The sequence below is a fragment of the Penicillium verhagenii genome (genome assembly GCF_028828195.1).
Source record: "Penicillium verhagenii strain IBT 33310 chromosome Unknown utg000007l_segment0_segment0, whole genome shotgun sequence".
In the NCBI taxonomy this organism is placed as follows: Eukaryota; Fungi; Ascomycota; class Eurotiomycetes; order Eurotiales; family Aspergillaceae; genus Penicillium; species Penicillium verhagenii.
This window is the reverse complement of record NW_026643171.1, coordinates 2,247,857-2,269,465: the sequence shown is the minus strand read 5'-3', so window position 1 is coordinate 2,269,465 and position 21,609 is coordinate 2,247,857. Positions and strand designations below refer to the sequence as shown.

The 21,609-nt window shown below is 48.4% G+C and overlaps 6 protein-coding genes across 6 annotated transcripts; 2 read left to right on the top strand and 4 right to left on the bottom strand.

Annotated features, from left to right (window-relative positions):
* Positions 1 to 107: 107 nt before the first annotated feature.
* On the bottom strand, positions 108 to 1,043 carry N7466_007517 (uncharacterized protein; the record flags this gene model as incomplete). The annotated part of the gene is made up of 6 exons (XM_057166906.1): positions 108 to 252; positions 331 to 439; positions 536 to 646; positions 720 to 752; positions 850 to 944; positions 1,000 to 1,043. 6 exons carry the CDS (start codon positions 1,041 to 1,043, stop codon positions 108 to 110), a joined length of 537 nt encoding a protein of 178 aa, XP_057019947.1.
* Positions 1,044 to 2,605: 1,562 nt separating this feature from the next.
* On the top strand, positions 2,606 to 3,133 carry N7466_007516 (uncharacterized protein; the record flags this gene model as incomplete). The annotated part of the gene is made up of 3 exons (XM_057166905.1): positions 2,606 to 2,734; positions 2,792 to 3,025; positions 3,080 to 3,133. 3 exons carry the CDS (start codon positions 2,606 to 2,608, stop codon positions 3,131 to 3,133), a joined length of 417 nt encoding a protein of 138 aa, XP_057019946.1.
* Positions 3,134 to 4,863: 1,730 nt separating this feature from the next.
* N7466_007515 (uncharacterized protein) lies at positions 4,864 to 5,615 on the bottom strand (the record flags this gene model as incomplete). Its single annotated transcript, XM_057166904.1, has 2 exons — positions 4,864 to 5,307; positions 5,400 to 5,615. 2 exons carry the CDS (start codon positions 5,613 to 5,615, stop codon positions 4,864 to 4,866), a joined length of 660 nt encoding a protein of 219 aa, XP_057019945.1.
* Positions 5,616 to 6,274: 659 nt separating this feature from the next.
* On the top strand, positions 6,275 to 6,886 carry N7466_007514 (uncharacterized protein; the record flags this gene model as incomplete). Its single annotated transcript, XM_057166903.1, has 1 exon — positions 6,275 to 6,886. The coding sequence occupies one exon, from the start codon at positions 6,275 to 6,277 to the stop codon at positions 6,884 to 6,886; it is 612 nt and encodes a 203-aa protein (XP_057019944.1).
* A 5,043-nt stretch (positions 6,887 to 11,929) lies between these two features.
* On the bottom strand, positions 11,930 to 16,885 carry N7466_007513 (aminophospholipid-translocating P4-type ATPase DNF3; the record flags this gene model as incomplete). The annotated part of the gene is made up of 1 exon (XM_057166902.1): positions 11,930 to 16,885. The coding sequence occupies one exon, from the start codon at positions 16,883 to 16,885 to the stop codon at positions 11,930 to 11,932; it is 4,956 nt and encodes a 1,651-aa protein (XP_057019943.1).
* Positions 16,886 to 18,265: 1,380 nt separating this feature from the next.
* rfeF (uncharacterized protein) lies at positions 18,266 to 20,269 on the bottom strand (the record flags this gene model as incomplete). Its single annotated transcript, XM_057166901.1, has 4 exons — positions 18,266 to 18,622; positions 18,680 to 18,738; positions 18,805 to 19,666; positions 19,805 to 20,269. 4 exons carry the CDS (start codon positions 20,267 to 20,269, stop codon positions 18,266 to 18,268), a joined length of 1,743 nt encoding a protein of 580 aa, XP_057019942.1.
* Positions 20,270 to 21,609: the final 1,340 nt, after the last annotated feature.

The following is a 21,609-nucleotide window of genomic DNA, read 5'->3' as shown; positions in this document are numbered from 1 at the left end:
TTCATCAGCTGGGACGGAATCTGCATACTCTACATCTTAAACAAGCCATATACATATTATTACATATCGTTGGATTATTCTATACTTGGAAGGTGCTCATTATGTATTCATGCTGGACTTGATTCAGGAACTCGCTTAACCTCCCCAGTGGTAAGGTCGTATATAAAGCCTCGAGTTCGGTCGGCAAGCTCCTTTCGAATGAGTGGCGAGTTTTTAACAAGTTGCACATCCTCTTGAACACTTCGCTCAAGGCTAATATGGAACCTTATTGTCAGTATATCATTCCCGAGGTCACTTATTAATTCAAATGAAGGTCGGGGCGAGACTCACTCTTCAAACCCCGGAAGCTTAAGACTGGCAACACTCTCCTTGGCATCCGGTGCCCGATGAGCTATCCCCTGGCAAACGTCGGCATTCGAAAAAAACTCTGCCGAGCAGTCTGGTAGCATGTTAGAAGAGTATTTTCTACTAGAGCTGCACATATGTGGATAAAAGAAAATAATCAAGTTGGTAGGTAGTTTATGTATGCACATACCTGTATGATGCATGATCATAATATCAGTAAAATTCAAAACATGGTCGAGGAAGAGCAGGTTATTAAATTGTGAGGCCATACGGCCAGCAGCACCGCGAGTAACAACAGCATCTATGAATCAGAGTTAGTATTTGAGCGCTCTGCACCTATTCCTGACAGCGGCGTGTACGGGGACACCACCTACCCCATTTTGAAAGACCTAGGATGTCCCAAGGATCTACACGAGGGTCGCAGCAAGACACTAGTGGTAATTTCGGGTCAGAAGTGATATTCCCTCGTAAGGCTGACAAACAGATCATCCATGGAGCTCCTACCAATGAAAATCTTTGGCATTGGCAAGCTCCATTCAGGTGGCAGAGAGTATATTTCGCTCAAGGACAAAAAAGGTTCAAATGTTTCAACTCGTTTGCTGCTGATTGTTAGTTGGGGATCATCCAGATGTTGCCGATCTGAACTTGTCTTACGCATTGCGCTTCAAAAGCTCTTCCACACTGGGAGATGAGCTCATTGCGGGTGATATCCGACTTTGAAGTATTAGTACCGATCAAAGTTCTTTTTAGTAAAAAGAGATTTGAATAACGAAGAATTTATGATGCGCAGGTATTGAGATAACTTCGAAAATGATTAGTATTCTTTCAATTTTTCTATCTCAGTCATGTCACTATAAAAAGCGCGCGTTGCTTCTCCGATCCCTGCAGGATTTGGCCGAAGTACTTCCGGACCACCTCGCTTTCCGTCGGTCTTTGATTTCTAATCATTATGGTAATTCATACTTGAAATTAAATTAGTTCTACAAATTTCCGGATCCTTGGGTAGTTGGGCCTGATTGATGATTAATGTGACGAGTCCAGAACAAGATCTAAATCTGGAAGTCCTTTGTTGCGAATTCACGTAGTATGCATCGAGATGCATTAACACGGATAACGGCAACTAAATCTGCGCAAGCTCTTTTGAGACAAGTGACGGACTATCAGCAAGGCCTTGTACGTGCTTAAAGCTATAATTATCGATGGCGCATTGCTGAATTCTTCAGCGAAGCCATATGGCTTACTCTTCCGAGTCAGGAAAGTGATTCGACTATTTTGGGAGTGTCTCCTTGCCTCCACATCTGATGCTACTATAGCCCCTCAGACCGAAAGATTCACGTCCAGATCTCAGAGTCAGGAGACTCTTCTGTATTCTAATCAGCGATGTTTAACTGTCGTGGCTTATTCACGAATCGTCAGTGTTTCAGAGCTGTCGAAGACTCGAAGTGATTGACGACCTCTGTCCTCGAAAAGGAAAGTGGTACAAATCACACACCGCTTTTTGATGACAATTCCTCTTGGTTGGAGAGTCGAAAATTCGAAAACGTGGTGGTTCGTTCTCTCGTGATTTACGGGATTTGCCGACACTGCAAGGCAAGGCCTAGTAAGCTGATTGAGCGCCAAGTGAAGCTGCTGCCCACTCAAACGTGACCGATGAAGATCATTTCCTTTTGATGTTTTGAGATGACACCACAAAAATAGCCACACGAAGCTTCGATCTAAAACGATCGTGGCGCAAGGCTACTCGTATAGCGAAAACGGTGGTTTTACTCCACAATGTGGCTTTCAGGCCACCGGCACTAGACCAAACCCAAAGCCAAATTTAAATACAAAATCCAATGGGGAAGTGTTTACGGTCCTAGCGTGGAAAATCAATTATTGAGATCGGTGGCACACTACGGACCCTGCATGAGCCCAGGACTGTACAGGGCAGAGCCCAAGGGATGCAAAATTCACGTCTAATTGGAAAGTACAGGGGGTGGCCTCTTACATCCAACCGAGACATCTTGCCGAGATCTGCGAGACTTGGCGAATCATCACCACCCGACCATGCTTGCTTTGAAACCCTGCATTGACTTACAAAAAAATCATCAAGGCTGGGGTTCTGGGGAGCTTGAGGATAAAAGCCCTGGATTCTACCCTCAAATCTGTTATTCGGATATCAACATCACACTCGCTTCAACTTTACGCATCTATTACTTCATCTTCCATCTTCTATCTTCTCTAGTACATTTATTTCCAATACTTGCATCTAATCATCATCATGCAGTTCATCTTCTCCCTCGCTGCCTTTGCAGGTCTCGCTTTGGCCCAGAATGCTGTGATTGGACTTCCTACCGCCGATCAGACCGTCGCTCCCGGTAGCGAAATCATTGTCCAGGTCCAGCGTCCTGTATGTCAACATTCTCACTCCAACTGCCCAAGTCCAAAAATTCTAATGAGATTTTAGAACTCCTTGACCGGTTCTGAAGAAATGGCCGTGGCGATTGGCCTTGTTTCCTGCCCCAGTGGAACCTGCCAGCCCGCCAGCAACATCATGGGTTCCATCGTTTACAACGGGCTCTTTACTCCCGTGTACCACGAGGCCTACCTGCCGCCCTACGAGAACTTCACTGTCACTGTTCCTTCTTCTTTTGCGGCAGGACAAGCCCAAGTTAACGTGGCTCATGCTACTCTTGTCGGAGTAAGTACTGCTTCAATACACACTGCATTCATTGTACTAACTTTTTATAATCAGGCTGGCCCCTACCCCAACCTGGAGACTCTCAACCAGACTATTATCATTTCCTAAGGAGAACTTCGTCTTCCTCCGCTGTCCTTACGATGTGACTGATTTCTGTATATCCTGTCTTCTTCCTTTTGTACCTGTTATTTCGCTGCAAATAGTTAGAACATATACGCGCCACCGCTGAGTCAATGCAAATTCTGTTACTTACATACATGACTGTATCTCTTATGTATACACAGGAATCTCATTACCATGTAGCACGGAGAATCATATTTAGCGCTACCCCCTAGTCAAACTTTGAAGCTGTGACCTCGTCGTCGTTATCGATTTAGAGTTAAGCTTGTGTTACCTGGTGTAGCCCTGTAATTTGAGTTTTAGGTACATCTTTTTAGATGGTGGCACTTGCACAGCTTCCATTCACCACGAGCGCCCGAAGCAGGCCGATACGGTTATTGATCAGAATCCAATCTCATTTCCCTCTCTTATGTACGAGAGATATCTCCACATTAGCAGGAATTAAGCTTCACATCGGCAGGCCCACTCTTGCCAACGAAAGCTGGGCCTAAGGCTGACACTTGAGCAAAACGGCTATAATGCCCCCAGGTGCCGTGAGTCAGCACTTTATCTTCATGTGTGTATCTTTACGTCCAAATATGTACATACGATGTAGACATACATACTACTACCACTCCCGAGACCAGCGGCTCAAAAGCAACATTGAACACTCAATTGTAATGTTAGAATGGAACTCACCTGTAGCGTTTTGAGACAAATCTTCAGCCAATTCGTTTCTCTGAAACCAGTAAAAATTTGCACCCGTGGACATCGATATGGAGTATGTACGGAGTAGGAATTGTCTGGAATCTGGATACATCATATCTACCATAAAGATCCACTTCGGGGTCCCCGTGATCGGGGTTTCCGGCTGCATCAAGATTCAATGTTTAAAGCTGTGCTTTGACCAATTTCCAGCAAAACAGGATATGCACAAGCTGTCACTATGTAGCACAATTTTCTTAATGGAGCCCAAAGTTGCGTTATTTTTGACCAACTTGCACGGGCAGGAGACGCCAGATAAGAATCCACATCTGCCGGAAGTGGGGGCGCTTAGCTACGCCACCAAGAGGGGAATACCGGGAGATCCAAGTCTCGCGAAACAACAAATCGACAGATCCGCGGAGTATTTGGCTCCCAATTGATTTCTGTGAAAAACAAAACTAATAGAAATATAACTTGCTTGTTACTGATCCTTGGAAATGATGACGGGAAAAGATCGAGCCGTGAAAATCAGTCCTGATTCCCAACCTCTCCCTTTCCACCGTACGCGAACCGAACTCCACTTGATCCAAGAATATGACAAGTGTCAGTATTCTGTACCTTTGAACGTGCAAGTACTGTACAGTAAAATTGGGACCATTTCAAGTTCCCGGGGCGTGTTGATTGCCCTGTGGAGACACGGAAAGACGAACCTGTCAGGAACTCCGGAGATACCAAGATGGTAAGATCCACTGTTCGTCTGGGCAACTAGCGCGATCGTCTCACCAGATTCACCCGGTGGTACAGAGTATGTACAAGTTATCAATGCGAAGGCCCAATCTTGCGAAATCATGATTTCCAACAAACCTGACGTGTCCATTGAAACCCTAACTTGCATTTTGCATGCGCCAGCACGACACATTTACGTGGGGATGATCAATGATCAATACTCTTTATCTTCCGTTCAATCTCCTCTTTGCCCCACTTGACATTGAAAACCCAACAGAAGTAAGGATGGTAATACTATTACATGTTCATCATGACTCGGCTGTCGTTCTCTTCAGCTGGATTTCCAGCCCCTTAGACCCTACCGGTAAATCGGCACCATTATCTTTCTCATCGAAATATAATCGCCAAACTTCGCGCCCATTGGCATGAACACCCAACTCCTTCTCCGCTGTTTCCTGGACTTCATCCTCGGGCAACTGGACTGCCAAAAAGCCCTCCCATCCTTGAAGTGTCACATATTGCTCATCTTTGGTCCAGTCAAATGGTCCACATATATGGCCCTGAGAATCTGGACGACCACCCCAGCGCATTTCATGTGTGTTGACATCGAGAAATACCCAACGAAGAGCTGGCGCCTCTTCACCGCTGATAGTCACTATCCCTGACGTATTATTTGGGGGAAAGTCTGGATGTGTATAGAATCCCCCATTAAAAGGTACCATTGTGGCACTAGGATGCTTGGTGATGTAGAGCTGCACGATACATACAAGAAAGGTACAGTCAGTTCATTTTTCACGTTCCAAGCTGCCACCGAATCCCCGATATCCTGCATGTCGGAACTTACTTTGCCGTCCAGACCCACTTGGACCTGAGCATTGTGCACCTGTGACCGCATCTCCGGAGTGCCCTGGGTGATGGAGCAAGTGGCTACTAAGTGAGAGCGCTGCTTGCGGGCCCCAGTGCGACGTGCCTCCTCTTGATCGCGGCCCCCTTGAGTAGCCTCCTTCAATCCAATCATAGTGGGCAGCATAGCCGCCATCATCGCGATTCCGAGCACCATGGTGTAAGTTTCGGAGTACAGTTCAGGGCCAGGCTAAACTGCAGGTGTGTGTGCGATAGAGAAAAGATTTGTGGGCGCCCGGCGTATAACAGATAAATACAGGGCTTTTTCAGCTTCGGACAGTGGGGATGTGTAGATTGGCACCGCAAGTGGATACGATCTAAGTGGGTTTTATACCCACTTGGTGCCGTGGATTGCATCATCCTTTCTGCAAGTAAACCAGATGAGCAGTTCGATGAACAGAGCACAGACAATGTACTGAGAGATGCTTCTCCACTGAATGCAGATCTCCACATGTGCAGCACAAACCCACGTTCAGCTGTAACCTAAACACGGGCTGGGAGGAGGTTGAAATAGCTGAACAGCGTCGAATAAACAGCCACTGTTGTCTTCCCTGACTCCATAGCTTTTTGTTTTATTTTACTTCCGTACACTTTTTCCTCATTCCTGTCTGTGCCTGTTTTTCTCCAGGGTTGTCTTATTTTCCCTGCATTTTCCACACCCCGCCCACACTTCTCTTAATCAACCGACCTGCCCATTTCTCTGAAATGTCTGAAAACAGGTATATTTTTCAATTTCTTTCTGTTCTCCTTCCCCGAATTGATTCTGCTCTCGCCGTCTGGTTTCTCTATTTCGTGCATCATTCTCACCCTCCATCCATGGCGCAAAAATCAAAGAAGATCAAGAACAAGCCGAGGCCTCCGCCGGCTCCGGGCTCCCACCGCGAGGATCCCCTTCAACCCGATGCCGCTGTAGAGGACCCTGTTGACCAGGAAGGCTCTGCGCATGAGGATTCTCCGGCAGCAAATGGGCAGCAAGTTGTCCCCTCTGAAAAGGAGGATGACCCGTCCGGACACGAGAATCCCGTGCCTTCAAAGCAGCTGCCTACCCCTGATCAACAAGATTCAGCAATTGGGCAGCCGGATCCTTCAGCAGAGAAATCCGACCGAGCAGCCGAGCAGCAGAATCTGTCTGGGCAGGATAGTTCATCAGAGAAACCCCCCGCTAATTCTCCTCCGCCACCTAGTGCTACCAAGGACTTCCGTCCCCCTGGCAGCCGCCAAGATGCCCCCGCCGTCGGCGATGCGACCGACAAGGTTGGCGAGCTCGCTGGACCTGTCGTCGGTGACATGAAGATGCCCGGCAACCCTCTGTCGTCGGAGGAAGACAAGAGCAGCTTGAAGATCAAGATCCACCTCAATCTCCACGCCAAGGTCCGCCTCGACCTCGATGCCCAGATCTATGGTGACATTGTTATTGGATTGCTTTGAGGAATCAATGCAGGTTTGTGTCACTTCCCTGGGTGCTTGGATGTCATGTTGATCAAGTCAATGGCTCAAATAGATCATGTGCTAAGCAGTATTGATCGCTGGCCACGTCCAGACAAGCTGATGAATGTATATAAAGGATTGGAATGTTCACATATAATTGCTTTCCAGGGCTTTCTCTCAGTCCACTCCACTTCTTTATGATCCCATCTAGTTGTCGTACATATGCTGTTTTGTGATTAACCATGAATAATGGCCGCTTACTGTCACCCGTCGACGCTGCAGCGACATCTGGAGTCTGCAGATGTCACAACAACTGGCAAGAAAGAGAGGCAAAAATCCTAGTCATATAATCCATTCTCAAGTCTATTCTCAAGTCTATTCTCAAGTCTATTCTCAAGTCTATTCTCAAGTCTATTCTCAAGTCTATTCTCAAGTCTATTCTCAAGTCTATTCTGAAGTCTATTCCAAAAGTAACCTGTATTTAGATCAGATCCCTTAAAATATTCCTATATATGATAAATACAATACGGGCGGGAAACAGGGTAGTGAGGTTAGAAGTTGAAATTAGGATATATCGTTAGGGTGAGGGCTATGTATCGGCCGCCGCACATAAGTTACTTAAGGTTGTCCTTTCTTTCCTGTTTCCTTTCTCCTTTTCTCTTTCTTCCTTGTCTGTGGTTTTCTTTTGAGTTCAATGTTAGGATCTTAGTAGTAAGTACACATGTAACTACAAGATCCGTCTCCTGATAACTACAACGCCATATCCAACAAGTCAGTTAACCTAGAGGAGCCTGCGCGTCTGCGCAACAAATCGCTCGCTAACAAGAAGACGTCCGACGATGCTGGGCTGTCCACTCCAGTCGTGGGCAACCAGCCAGGTCCTCCGCCAATCAAGGGCAGACTCGATGTGGCCGCGAAGCTTCAGTATCAAGTCCCAAACTTTGACATACATACCGTATATCAGCCAACTCCACCGCATGCGCCGACCAACGTGGTTACATCGTGCAATACATTCTATCTTTGCTTGCCACGTCACACTTACCAGCATTTGAAGTTCTATATTCCTTCTTACAACTCTCGAACTCAGAGTCCTTTCCAAAAAGCTCCACTTATTTCAAGTCCAAAAGGCTCATCGCAAGAAAGATAACGACCATACTCAAGACAGGGGGGCCGGTTTCCCTTCTTCACCCGACCAGTGCCATTGCTCGCAGGAAGAAACGCCTTCGCCAATGGGTTCACAAAATGTTTACGGCCAGTATGAGATGTGCTACAAAGGGCAACCTCAACATCTGTGCGAAGCACACGCATCACCATTTTAGGTCAAATTTGTCACATGACAGTACTCGGATTCAATTGAATTTGAGAAACTCGAACCCTCGGGTTTCCATTCATGACGCCGCCACCTACTTCAGACTGTTTCTTTCATCACCTGTCTCTATCTTTCGCCTTACTTCTCTGTTCATATTTTTCTCGTTTCTTCAGGATTCAGGCTGTTTCTTTCATCACCTGTCTCTCTCTTTCGTCTTACTTCTCTGTTTATATTCTTCTCTCTTTCTTCAGGACCATGACTTTTGCTTTCCGTATCACAAAGTCAAGCGAAAGCCCACCGGACGAAATTCTCAAAGCCAGAGCCAATAATGAAACCGCGTCGATTTTTACGAGGGATCCTCCACAAAGTGGATATGCTTCCATCTGTCTTGGTCGTTGCATTGCATTTCACCCAGTTCATCAGCGACAATCTCGCGTCGCGACATTACGGTAAGCATCCACCCACCCCTCTAATTCCCTGAAGTGCTGTATGCTCGAGACATCTGGAGCTTTTGGGGGGCGTCTAACAACCTACCTGGTTTAGCGCACAAGTTTGGGGGCTCATCCCCCGTTTACCGGTTACTTCCGAGGTAGCAAACGAGCATCTAGCTATAAATAGTGGATATGTACCAGATTCCATCTTCGACGTTACAACTCTCTTCATTGATCTTGCTGCACATGTGTCGTGTTTGTCTTGGTTCCAAGATTGTTATACACATATTCTTATATGGGCTTCTACCACCTGGGCAGTGAACATTTGTTTCTCCAAGTTGACCTCGCCGCTCGAGATCACTCGAGTGCCAGGATGAGTTATATTCATATCAACGGACCAGGCTTTCTAGGGCTTTTTTCAATTTTGGAGATCATGTTAACTCGTTGAGAAGTCCCTGCGCTGGTGTGTGCTGAACTACTACAGGTAGTACATATCCAAAACGTCACATGTGCAGTGAGCATCATCAATAGCACTTGCTCATCAACATCCTCGTCCATAATCGAGGTCCTTTCCAAAAGCACACACGTTCTCCTCCTCCAAGCATTTGAGTCTCTGTTCATCGGTTGAATGCCAATTGATCTGTCCAGCTCATCATCTGCTCCGGTAGATCGAGATCCTCAGGTATTTTCTCCAATTCGTTCCAATGACATAGAAGAGGTGTGCGCAAATGCTAAGCCGTAATCTTAATCGTCAGCATCTGCTTAACAAAAGGCCCACGCGTTCCCAATCAACTTACCGGTTTCACTCCTCGGTGTCGCTGTGAGTCTCTTCATCGGTATCTTCGGCCTCTGCAAGGTGTGACAAAAAGGGCCACCTGAGGAAGTGCGAAAAGCACGACCGATTCACTTCGAAGTCTCCAGAATGCCGAGATTGCACATCTGAAGTGCGATTCAAGGGGAAATCAAAGCAGAACAAACCCCCACAGCCGGAACCGACTCTTTATAATGACGCGAAGAAGAACTGCGGGAATCACCACTGCTGGAAATGCAACAAGGTTGCCTTTGCAAGGTGTGTCAAAAAGGGCCACCTGAGGAAGCGCGAAAAGCACGACCGATTCACTTCGAAGTCTTCAGAATGCCGAGATTGCACATATGAAGTGCGATTCAAGGAGAAACGCGAAGAAGAACTGCGGGAATCACCACTGCTGGAAATGCAACAAGGTCGCCTTTGCAAGGTGTGTCAAAAAGGGCCACCTGAGGAAGCGCGAAAAGCACGACCGATTCACTTCGAAGTCTTCAGAATGCCGAGATTGCACATATGAAGTGCGATTCAAGGAAAACCTTGAACAAGAATTGTGGCAACCACCATTGTTGGTAATGTCGTAAGCCCGCATCTATGAGATGTATCCGGAACCCCCACAGCCGAAACCCCTAAAGCCGAAACCCCCAAAGCCGGAACCCCAACAGCCGGAACCCCCACAGAATGACATGACTGCACATACAAAGCGCGATTTGGGTACAAGACAAATAAAACGACCACAGGAGAAAAACCGAAGGCGGCCTTGCGGTATTTTCAGCTGTTTAGGGAGTCTTTCCCTCCTTGGATCGCTCTTCAGATATGCATTCCCGGCATTCTGAAGACTTTGAAGTAAAGCGGTCGTGCTTTTCGCACTTCCTCAGGTGGCCCTTTTTGACACACCTTGCAGAGGCGACCTTATTGCATTTCCAGCAGTGATGATTCCCGCAGTTCTTCTTCGCGTCGTTGTAAACTATCGGTTCCGGCTGTTGGGTGTCCGGCTTCGGAGGTTCCGGCTGTGGGGTTTTCTTCTGCTTTGCTTTCCCTTTGCGGGCCATGATTCGAGAAGAAACGCGGTGAAATGGAGGTAGAGGAGCAGATGGTTCTGCTGATTTTCTCGGGATTGTGAGATGGATTGGTGTTGTTGGCACCTGGGTGGATGGGATGGGAGAGCTGGGAGTGAGATGGGTCAATAAACACCGAGATGAAGAGAGGGGAGTGTTTCAGCAATGAATTGAATACAGCTTCAAGAGCTGAGATTGATGGATGCTCACCGTGAAGTCACCAGTTCATTTAGTGTATTGAATTCAGTGGGGTGTATTGCAGCGACGCAGATTGAAAGCTCACTTTATGTAGGAGTCCTCGTAAGGTTCGACGGGCTTTTATCTAGATGGCTACATGCTCGACAAGTCATTATTTGACATGGATTTATGGGGCTTTGGATCTTTGATGCCATGTATACTACCATTGTTGTATTCGGGGAGCAGAATGCCGGATATTCTTTCTACAAGGCCTCATTAGAAACATTCTTGCTTTCTACCCGAGACAGTCCCAGTCTGTATCTGACAAAGGCGAGACATCTTGATTCAGACCTGTAGACAAGGCCATTGTGTTTTTCGAGGCTGCGTGAAGATAAAGAAAGGTCAAGTTTTCGATTTTAGCTTACATATGTACGGCTTGGGGTAGTTTGGGTAGAAATATTGATTTATAGTACAAGAAGAAATACACAGCCTCGATTTTTGAAAAGGAGATGGACATGGAAGGAAAAAACATTCAAGTTTACAATACAAAAAGAGCAAAGTTGCGACGGTAGAAAAGAGTGAGAACTCCCGTCACCCGTTAGGGTTGTTGACGCACGTGCGACGTGTCACGTGTTTACGTTGGCTCTTCACGTGCAACGTTTACTCTTCACGTGCAACTGCAACGCAAGGCTCACGTGTTCTGTGAGCTCAACAAACAAAGCACTTGAGTTACTGATTAGTAGTACGCACGTATTCTAGATAGAGAATTATCACGGATGATTCAAATTTTTGAAAGAGAAATATTTGTATAAACTGCTGATACCATGTCTATATACTATGTACTCCATTAAAAACACAGAATCGATGATGAACCGATTCTAAATGAGAAAACAAAAAGCAGATTTCCAACTAGGTCGGGGTATCTTGGTTTGTCCGATAGACTGTGCATGAAAGAAAAGAAAACCCAGAACCAGAACAATCAAAGGTCCAAAAAATGAAACACGAACGAACGCCTTTTAGACCGTTGCTTCTTTTTCCTTTCCTCGAAAAGGAGGGGGGAAATATGGGATATCGAAGATGTATGGATGATGGTATCAAGTCGGGGTAAAAACCGGGGGAAATACGCTCGCTGTGCGAAGAGAGAAAAATGATCAAAGAAAAAAAGGATAACCAAAAAAGGCAAAGAAAAAGGAAAACTATACATCATAGTATAAACAACCAACACCGCTCCAAGAAGATATTAATGTTCAATATTCAACCCGTGACTCACTTCAGTTGGCCTTTGTGGATTGCACCATAGCCCTTACTGAATAGATCATGGATCTCGCCGGAGCGGCGCGGAGCACAGGATTCGGAGGGTGAAACGGGAATAGTGAGATGGTTATCGGGTGTCTCGTGAGCAGTGCAGCCGATTTGGCTTGCGCTAGCGCTAGCACTACCGCTGGAGTAGCCCTCCATCTCATGTGCATGAGTAACAGGTTTAGCCTCTGTCATGGTCATAACACGCGGGCGAGCAAGCAGCTCCTGGACCTGGCGCTCACGAGCATCCATCTCGATGGTTTCACGTGCAATCTCAATGCTAGACTTCTTGGTGCCGTGGTCCCAGCCCTGCTGGAGTTCAGTGGCTGCAGCCTCTTCGAAACGTCTGCGGATATCGAGGTCTTTCTCGTATTCTTGGAAGATGTCGACGTCTGTAGGGAAGAAGAGGGCACGCAGGGTGCTGACTGTCATCTCGAGCATGATTACCGACATGGCAGTGATGAGGAGGACGGCCCAGAACAGGAGGTTCAGGCCGACGTGGTGGATGAAGTTGCCGGGGACGTCGTAAACTCCCTTTCCGGAGCTGAGCTTGTATTTTTTGGATAGGATCATGTTCCACATGAACCAGCCGCCGATGGAGATGATGAGCACAATGAGGTTCAGGTAGGTCTTGTTGTGGACTTCCAAGACCTGGAGTTTGATGTTGATGACCACTACACAGGTAGTGAAGGTGAGCAGGCCCAGGGCGAAGGTATCAATGTCGCTGATATTGATTTGAATCATTCCGAACAGGCTGTACATGGTGAAGAAAATGATTACTGCCTCGCAGGCAGCCATCAAAGACCAGCCGAACCACATTCGAATATTGAATCCGCCGTTCCGTTGACCCTTGGTGTATAGTTCAGGTACAGCCAAAAGAGTCGACGCAGCAAGATCCTTGCTGAAAATGCCCAAGAATATGACCGAAAGAGAAGTGAAGAGCGTATTGAACATACTCAAACTCCATGACTCGTAAAGACTGGTTCCAGTGTATCCATTCCAGTGCTGGTAAAGCGCCTGCGTCAGGTAGAAAAGCATTTCTTTCCAGAAAGTACCAAGTGTGTACTTGCATGCACGCATGTAATTCCAGCGACCATGGACCAAGAGAAGTTTCTGCAAGAATCGGAACTGGCCAATGGAGTAGTCCGAAATGCGAGCAGCCTGAAGACCTTCTTTGCCGGCAATACCAATGCCAACATGCGCTTCTTGGATCATGGCAATATCGTTGGCACCATCTCCAATAGCGAGAGTGATGGCGTCATCGAGATGGGTGCGAATGGTCTTGACAAGGAACGCCTTCTGCTTGGGACTCGCACGGCAGCAAATCACCGAGTCCACGCGAATTGCCAACTGGAAGAAGCGCTTTCGCACAACCTCATCTTCCTCGATTGTCGCCAGGGTCTGTCCATCAACCACTACCACGGAATGAGCGACGCGACCTTGAAGAATCTCAGTGGTCAGATCAATGATCGTCTGTTCAACATTGCCATTGAGTCGATCCAAGATCGTCAACTTCGAGTAATCTCTGACTAGACGGCAGGCATGGCCAACGTTGATGGCAGTTTCGCGCTTGTCGCCTGTCAGCATCCACAATTTGATGTTGGCACGTCGCAGCTTGTCGATGGTCTCCGGGACTCCCTTCTGTAATTTATCTTCAATGGCAGTAGCACCCGTCAACTCCAGCTGCTGTTCGATCCGCTCGCCAACCTCTTCCATCTTCTCCTGTCGGTCAATGATACTGGTGGAGGCATCGTTGTACGCAGCCTTCCAGGTCTTGTAGGTAGTCTCGTCCAGGAAACGGTGGCCGTAGAGTAGGGTACGCAGTCCGTCAGTCGCAAAGTCGTTCAGGTGCTGGAAGCACCGCTCAAAGATAGCGGATTCATTCACCACGAGTGCTTCTTCGACAAGATCCTCATCTTCCTCACCATTCGTGGAGCTACCAGAGTCCGAGACCGCCAGAGAGTTTCTTCCCATCGACATCTGCGCCGAGGGCCGAGGGGAATAGTATTCGCTATCAGCTTCACGGGTAGTGATACCACCGTCGGTCTCCCGATCACGCAACCAGACATCAATGCTAGCACGAAGAGTTGAAGTATGCTGACCAGAGACAGACGAACGTCGGCGAGTAAAGCTGGGCCGACTGAGACTGTTCCGAACACCACTATCCTTTCGACTGTTGTATTCACTGTTTCGGCGAATGACATGGTTTGCTTCGGCAGCCTTGCGCTTGCTAGTACGGCGGGCGATCTCCTGCGACTTCTCCTGTGCCAGGTCGGCACGCTTGAGCAGACGCATCAAGGATGTATCGGCACCCTTGCAGAACAGACAGATTCGCTGGTCGGGCATGCGCACCACAATAGACATACGCTTCCGTGCACTCGAGAATTCAATGACATCCAAAATCTGGTATGTTTCTTCGCTGGCTGCTTCATCGGGGCCGTTTGGATATGTGCGAATTGTCAAGCTATTCGGCTGTCGGTCCATCACCAGGTATCCCAGTTCTTTAGCCGCCAGAACCAGGGCAAGCTCATCGGGGGAGGCAGCCTGGAAGGTATAATCGCCCGTGTCGTCCTTCTCGGGAATACAGGTGTGACAAAGCGCCATAGCCAAGATGAAGAGCTTGGCCTTTCGGGCAAATATCGTAAATGGCTTGCGTTGAATGTACTCAATCATCTCGGTTGTGCGGTAAGGGGTGGAGCGGCGCAGCACGTCGGTAGCGGACACATTAGACGGACGAGGCATGCGGACCTCGGAGACGTTGGACTTGCGTCCAATGGCTTTCTTGCCTTTGATGGTTCGCTTCTTGTGAAAGAGTTTATCGCCTTCGCGAGCAGCTTCCTCCTGGAGATCCGAGTCGTGTAACCAAGCCGTTCCAGCAACACTAATCTTACGGAAACGCATGGAGTTGTTTGTCAAGGTACCGGTTTTGTCGGAGAAAATGTAGCTGATTTGACCCAATTCTTCGTTGATGGTGGATGTTCGTGCCTCGAGAGGTGTGTCGGTTTCGGGGTCGTACATGTCGATATCGTTGAGGAGGAACATTTGCACAACCTTCACGATCTCCATACTTACGTAAAGTGAGATGGGGATCATAGTGTTGTACATGATAAGGTAGGCAGTGAAGACTGGACCGTAAGCCACGCTGGCGTTCTTAAGATACCAGGAGTGTTTCTCAACATCCTCCGACCAGAAGCGGTAGCAGACCGTGCAAACCACAGCCATGATGACGACGATGCACACAATCAACATGACGACGCGGTTGACTTTGGCCTGGAGAGCAGGTTTTTTGATGCGGGGGTTCTTGTTGGAGTTCATCCGGATCTTGCATTCTTCACCGGTATAGATCACCATACCGAGGGCGCGATCGGTATTACGCAGAATACTTCCACGGTAGACAATCTCGTTGTTGGTCAAAGGCAGCCTCTCCTGTCCATTGACAGTGACATGACCATCAAATTTGTAAAGATCCAAGTTGGGGTCTTCAACGACGAAATGAAGCTGGTTTCGGGTAATTTCTTCCTCCGTGGAACATGCTTTGGCCACCGGTTGACAGGGTGCTTTGTTCTTCAAATTGGTCTCTCCGTCCAAAGCCATGGTCTCGATGAAAGCGACGCCGTTGGGACCGTTGGCATGCAGCAAAGCAATATCGGCAGGAACAGGCTGATCACGCTCCAGTTTGATGACATCTCCGACTCGAATATCTTGCCACTTGATCTGAACCCAATCAAAGTAGCCATTGGCCACTGCTGTGCCTTCTGTTTCCCCATCAGTGATTCCATCTGTGGACCGAAGCACAGACGCATAGCTATTGTTCTCTTCCTTGTCGAGACGATATCTGCGCCAGTCATCAAACCCTTCCTTGCCCATGGAGATACCAACGAAAATCAAAAGCGGAACAATGGTCGTGTAGGTACCAGTAGTACTCAGGCCAGGGATCATTTGCAAGATGGCCACAATGAGGAAGTAGAAATTGGCCAATTTGGTGAACTGCGCAAACAGCTGGCGAGGGAAAAAACTCCAAAAGCTGTAGCGGCTCGATCGAATCCAGTTCTCAATATAGGGTTTCCCCGTGCGCTCATCAAGATAAGTGTCTACCAAAGCCGGGTTCAAATCGATGTGGCGACCGTTCTCTGTCGGCGGGATTTCCTTAATACGCAAAATGAAATGTTGAACTTTGGTCAGGAAAGCATCAAAGCGAGCCGAAAGCACAGCCATCTCTGCTTTCTTGCTCGACCATTTCTCCTGCGCGATTCCGATATAATGATCCTTTTCAGAGCCACTCCCAGAATGATCGGATGAAAAGTACGTCGAGGTCGCTCCTTTGTCTGATTCGAGAGTTGCGGTCGGCTCGACGATAAATTCGTTCTTCTCATCCACTTTTTCTTCCACGGTGCTAGGTATCACGGGGGTAACAGGAACAGGGCCCTCTTCCCGGACCGGACTCGTTGAGGACTTGATCTCTCCCAGCTCCGCCGCGTCCGCATCATCTTGCGACAAGATATTCCTGTTGAACAGAGACCGGCGCAAGGAATATCCACGATTTCGCGAGCGAGATCGACCATTGGAGTCTGTACCGGGTGGGGATATCGGGGAAAGTGAGGCTCCGGGGTTGGGGCCGGGGTTGGCATTGTTGGAATTGGGGGAGAGTGGAGAGATGGGCGAGCGTGCTCCGTTCTGAACAATTGGAGGCGCCAGCGCCGTGTCAATTGTCAGGCCGCGGGAGCCAGGGCGTCGGTCGGTGTTATGGAGGGCATCGCGCTGTTCTTCTGCGGCAGGAGGTTCGAGATCGGTGGAGAATCGTACATGTTGGAAGGAACGGCGACCCGAGTCGGACATGGTACGCGACGAAAGGAGCGACGGTCGCTGCACGGCGTCCTGTGACTGTCGAGAGCCCTCGGTTGGCTCATCATTGTTGGTGGACATGACGGGGAATGTGAGATCGTGCCTGCGCGGGATCGAAGATCGTTTACCTCACAGGGTTTCGATCGTCCTCTTTGGATTTTTCCCTTCCTTCGCGGGAGATTTCCGAGTGTCTTCTGTTCGTTGGTTTTATCTGTAGTTTTGGATTGTAGAAATTGGCTGATTGTAAGAACTAGTGGTGTTCAAATAATCAATCATTTCTCTTCTCTTATCTCTGTCACTTTCTCAGCGCATGGTTTGAGAGTTGCCTAATCTTGCGATGTCGGACTGAGGGCAGGTAGGTATGACGGCGCGGGAGATGTCGCGCAACTTCAACGAAAGAAAAGACAACCAAGTCACAATAGGTCAAGGGTCACTACGAGCAAATAGTGGCCATTGAGTGTTGTTTTGTTGTCTTGGAAAAGAGCGAGGACGTGTTGACAAGAGAGGCAACGCAAGACCGGATGCGGCAACACCAAAAGCGGTTTAAGGCCACGCTAAATGAACCGAAAAGAAAGTAGAAATTAAGTTATCGAGGGCGAAAAGCAGAAAAAAACAGAAAAAGCAGAAAACTGGGACCATTTCCCTGTCAGAAAAAGTTAAGAAAAAGCGACGTCCAGATTCGTGGTACACAAAGGATCCACAAAGTACGCGCAATGGATGGTTGCATCTACCATGTGCCTTTTACAGGAACTCAGCCACCGAATCCCCTCCCACTCTCCAATTCACTGGCGTTTTGCCATCCGCAACCATGGATCTCACCTGCATCCAGATGTCTCTGGCCATACAAATGTTCCCCGCCCCTCAGAGCCTAGGAGTTCTTAATTTAAACCCTGTGGCAACATTCAACTTCTAACACCCACTCTCTTTCTTTACCTCTACTCCATACTAACTTTATACTCAACCGGTGGTACTTGCTGCTTACCTTTTCCTGCATCTTTTCTTCTTTTCTTCTTTTCTTTTTTTTCTATCTAAGCCCTGGTGGGGGTCACTGCCGTCATAAGTGAGAATTTCCTTGGTCAAAAGGGGCTGATCGCTCCGTTCTTGGGGTTGGCTCGTTGGGGGAACTAGTGTATAGGCCGTGGTCACTAGGACAAGACGAATTTAGCCCAATCTACATATTTCCCCTCCAACAGATGCTCCGTGCGTGCGCACGATCGCAGCTTCAAGTTTATGTTGATGTTTTAACCAAAAAAAAAAAAAGAAAAGAAAAGAATTAAGAAAACTACTGCAATGATATTCCGGTTAAATGTTACTCAAGAAAACCGTTCCATCGTTAGCCCCAGTTTCCTACCATTCTGATTCGACCTGGCAGGCATCGGCAAATTGTGGGGGAAAAGAGTGGAAAAATTCGAGAACGCGCCAAGAACAAATAAAAAGTGGATATGACGTCACGCTGCACGCCTAGTAACGACGAGGTGGTGGCGGGTAACCACTGCCGCCTCCAGAGGGATATCCATAGCCCTGGGGCTGTCCATACGGAGATCCACGACTGGCGCCTGAATATGGGGGCTGTTGCTGCTGCTGCTGCTGCTGTTGTTGAGGCGCCTGACCATAGCCGGGCTGGGGGCTGTACGAGCTCTGGGGTGGTCCAGATTGATATCCAGATGGTGGGGCCCCATACCCAGGCTGACCGCCAGATGGGGGTTGATTATATCCACCACCATATGAAGCCTGGGGTTGGGGAGGTCGGGCACCGGCACTCTTCTCATCCTTGGTGTCGTATGATGAGTCGATCGCACCGAGCATCAACTTGGCGCACTGCAAGAAATAATTAGCATGCCTGGGGTATCAAGAAAGTACAAAGGGTGAACAAACCCAAAGCTCCCGAGTCAGATGCACTGGAGGGTTGGCACGCGACATTTCATCCTGTTCTACTTCGAAGTCTATGATAGCAACGTTAATACCCTCAAAGGGTCAATGTGAAATCATGGAACGCTTACTCGACGTGCAATCAATCAGATTACCAATCTCGGGATCCTCATCCAGATCGCCCAGGAACTCACGCGCCCGCTGGTCATTACCGACCTGTGAGAATTGGAACGAGACCGCACCCCGGCCGTAACGGGTGCGCGAAGTCTCGTCAACAGCGTGGCGGATAGCGTCATGGACCATGCTGTGCGGCTCACCAGCAGGCTGACCATCGGTGATGGTAATCACCAACACTGGCTTCTCAAGACGACCTGCACGGGCGGGACCCACAACCATGGGGTCAATGACTTTGCTCTTCAAGCTGGTGCCAAGAGGGGTCAATCCCGAGAAACGAACACGAGAGACCAGCGCATTGACGTCGTTCGCATTGCGAATTCCATCCCCAGACTCTGAAGAGTTCATGAATCGCACGGAGATACCATCTTCATCAAAGGTGGCGGCTGCAGTAGCCACGACTCCAAGAATCTGACGGAGCTGATCCTTTCGCAGTCCCTTCTCTTCAAACTCGATCGATCCACTGTCATCCACGTAGAGAATGACATCAAACAGAGCCAGCTTCATCACGTCCGTGGCCACTTCCATGGGCACATTCCATTCATGGATCAAATTCTGGAGCTTGGCTGGAGCATTGCTAGCCAGGGATTGCACCACTCGGTCCAGACGCTCAGGAGGGTAGAAGCTTTGGAGATTCTTCTCCTGAATGGTGCTGATCAGCAGCTGGCGATACGCTGAGACCTGTTGTTGGGTAGGCGGGGCAGCCTGTGGAGGACCACCGCCGGGCGCGCCATACTGTCCAGGCGGGCCAGGTGAAGGTCCAGGGCGGCCCTGAGCCTGGCCACCTGGGTATGGAGCTCCCTGGGGTGGGTAAGATCCCTGGTTCTATTCTTCAGTCAGCACTGATCTCAATCCAAAAAGCAGGTGAATTCCACGAAGACGCCGGTGCAGATACACGTAAGCACAACGTAACACAGATAACACAAATAACAGGAAACACATGGGGCGCATATGTACATAGGCAGGTTGTTGTCCAGGTTGAGCCTGTTGCTGTCCGGAGTAAGGTTGCTGTTGTCCAGGGTAGGCCTGCTGTTGCCCAGGGTAAGACGGTTGCTGTCCAGGGTACGCCGGTGCCGGTGCCTGCTGCCAGGAAGGTTGTTGTGGGTCGCGCGAGTGGGAAGACTGTTGCATTGGCTGCTGCTGTGCAGGATAAGGGGGCTGCTGTCCCGGGTATGGAGATTGTTGTCCAGGGTACGGCGATCCCGAAGATCCATAGGGCTGGCCAGTGGGCGGCGGCGGCGGAGGACGTGCATAACCCTGCTGGGTAGATGCGGGGTAAGGTGAAGAAGGCTGCTGCGGAGGTGGCCTGGAATACGCTGTCGCTGCTGGGGGAGGAGTTTGATAAGGCTGATTTTGTTGAGCAGGTGAGCCGCGGTACGTGGAATAGCCGGCGCCCTGTTGATGATAGTAGGGATTCGACATGTTGGCGATGGTTGAAAGTTGTAGCCCGAGGGGACCCGCGTTGGAGGGGTAAATCGAGGGGAAAGGACAACAAACAAAACAAAAAGCAAAGGCGGAAAGATTTTTGAAGGGAAGGTGTTTAATGGAAAGAACAAAAATCACAAAGAGACGCTTACCGATCCTTGATTAGGAGGTGGGGACCCTGCATAAGCCTGGTATTGCGGTTGTTGTGGTTGTTGTTGTTGCGGCTGTTTTTTTTTTCTTCAGTCAGTACATGCATAACATGTTGGCCACATTGCGGGGATGACGTCGAGTTGTTCACTCTCGCAGCTGATCAGACTTACGTATCCACCAGGTCGCAGTGCTGCAGGTGGTCCTCCAGTGTATCCTGCTGGCGGTGCACCACCGTAGGTGCCTTGATTACCAGACACTGGCATGTTTTGACCTTGACCTTGACTTTGGCCTTGGGGGTTCTGAGTCTGATTGTTCTGGGCCGCGGCGATCTTAGAAGCGAACTAAGTACGAAATCTGTCAGAGCTGTGGTTAGACGGGGATAAAATACCAGAGCACTTACACCCATATCTGAGATCAAAAACAAGATAAGTGTGAAGGTTGAGTTGTTGGAAGGGTAGAGAAATTCAAGTCAGCCGATGACATGACGTGCCACACCAAATTGGGGAAGGCTTGAGGCTGAGCAAGTGTCCACCTGTAGAAATCAGTGATGGATTCAGTGTGGGGTACACAACCAGTTGGGTATGCAATGCAAAATCTATTGAAACACTTGTGTATCAGTTTGAATATTGGGCTATTATTTCATTTAGGTGAACAAGAACATTGAACATTTGAATATAGTTACTAGTATGCACTTTGAGGCTATTCCCGAGGTCGGGATATACTGGTTCAAGTTGGTATCGACTATACAGTATACTCATCCTTCATACAGGAAGTCCTACTATCTTCCTTCACTGAAATTGTCGAACTTGACCCAGAGGGTGAAAAAAATGTAATTTTCACTCATACTAGTATGTATAGTTCTAGTACTAACCCCCGTGACTGATTGGTCCTCCAATCAGATTGTCCAGTTGCTCCGATGTCTTAATGATGCATTATGCTGCCAACTTCTTGGATCATTCTTGATTACATTCAATGTTCTGTGCATGTTGATTTGAAGGCTGTTTCGGTTTTCTCTCTTTTCTTTTTTTTTTCTCTGTCAGTATAATGACTATCTCGTTACATGATGTATATGTCCCTTTACGTATGATCCAGTGGCAAGACACGTCATCTACATGTTCATCTACATGTTCATTGTTGTACATGTAGCTCCATACGATCACTTTGGATGCTGCAATAATAAAATGAAC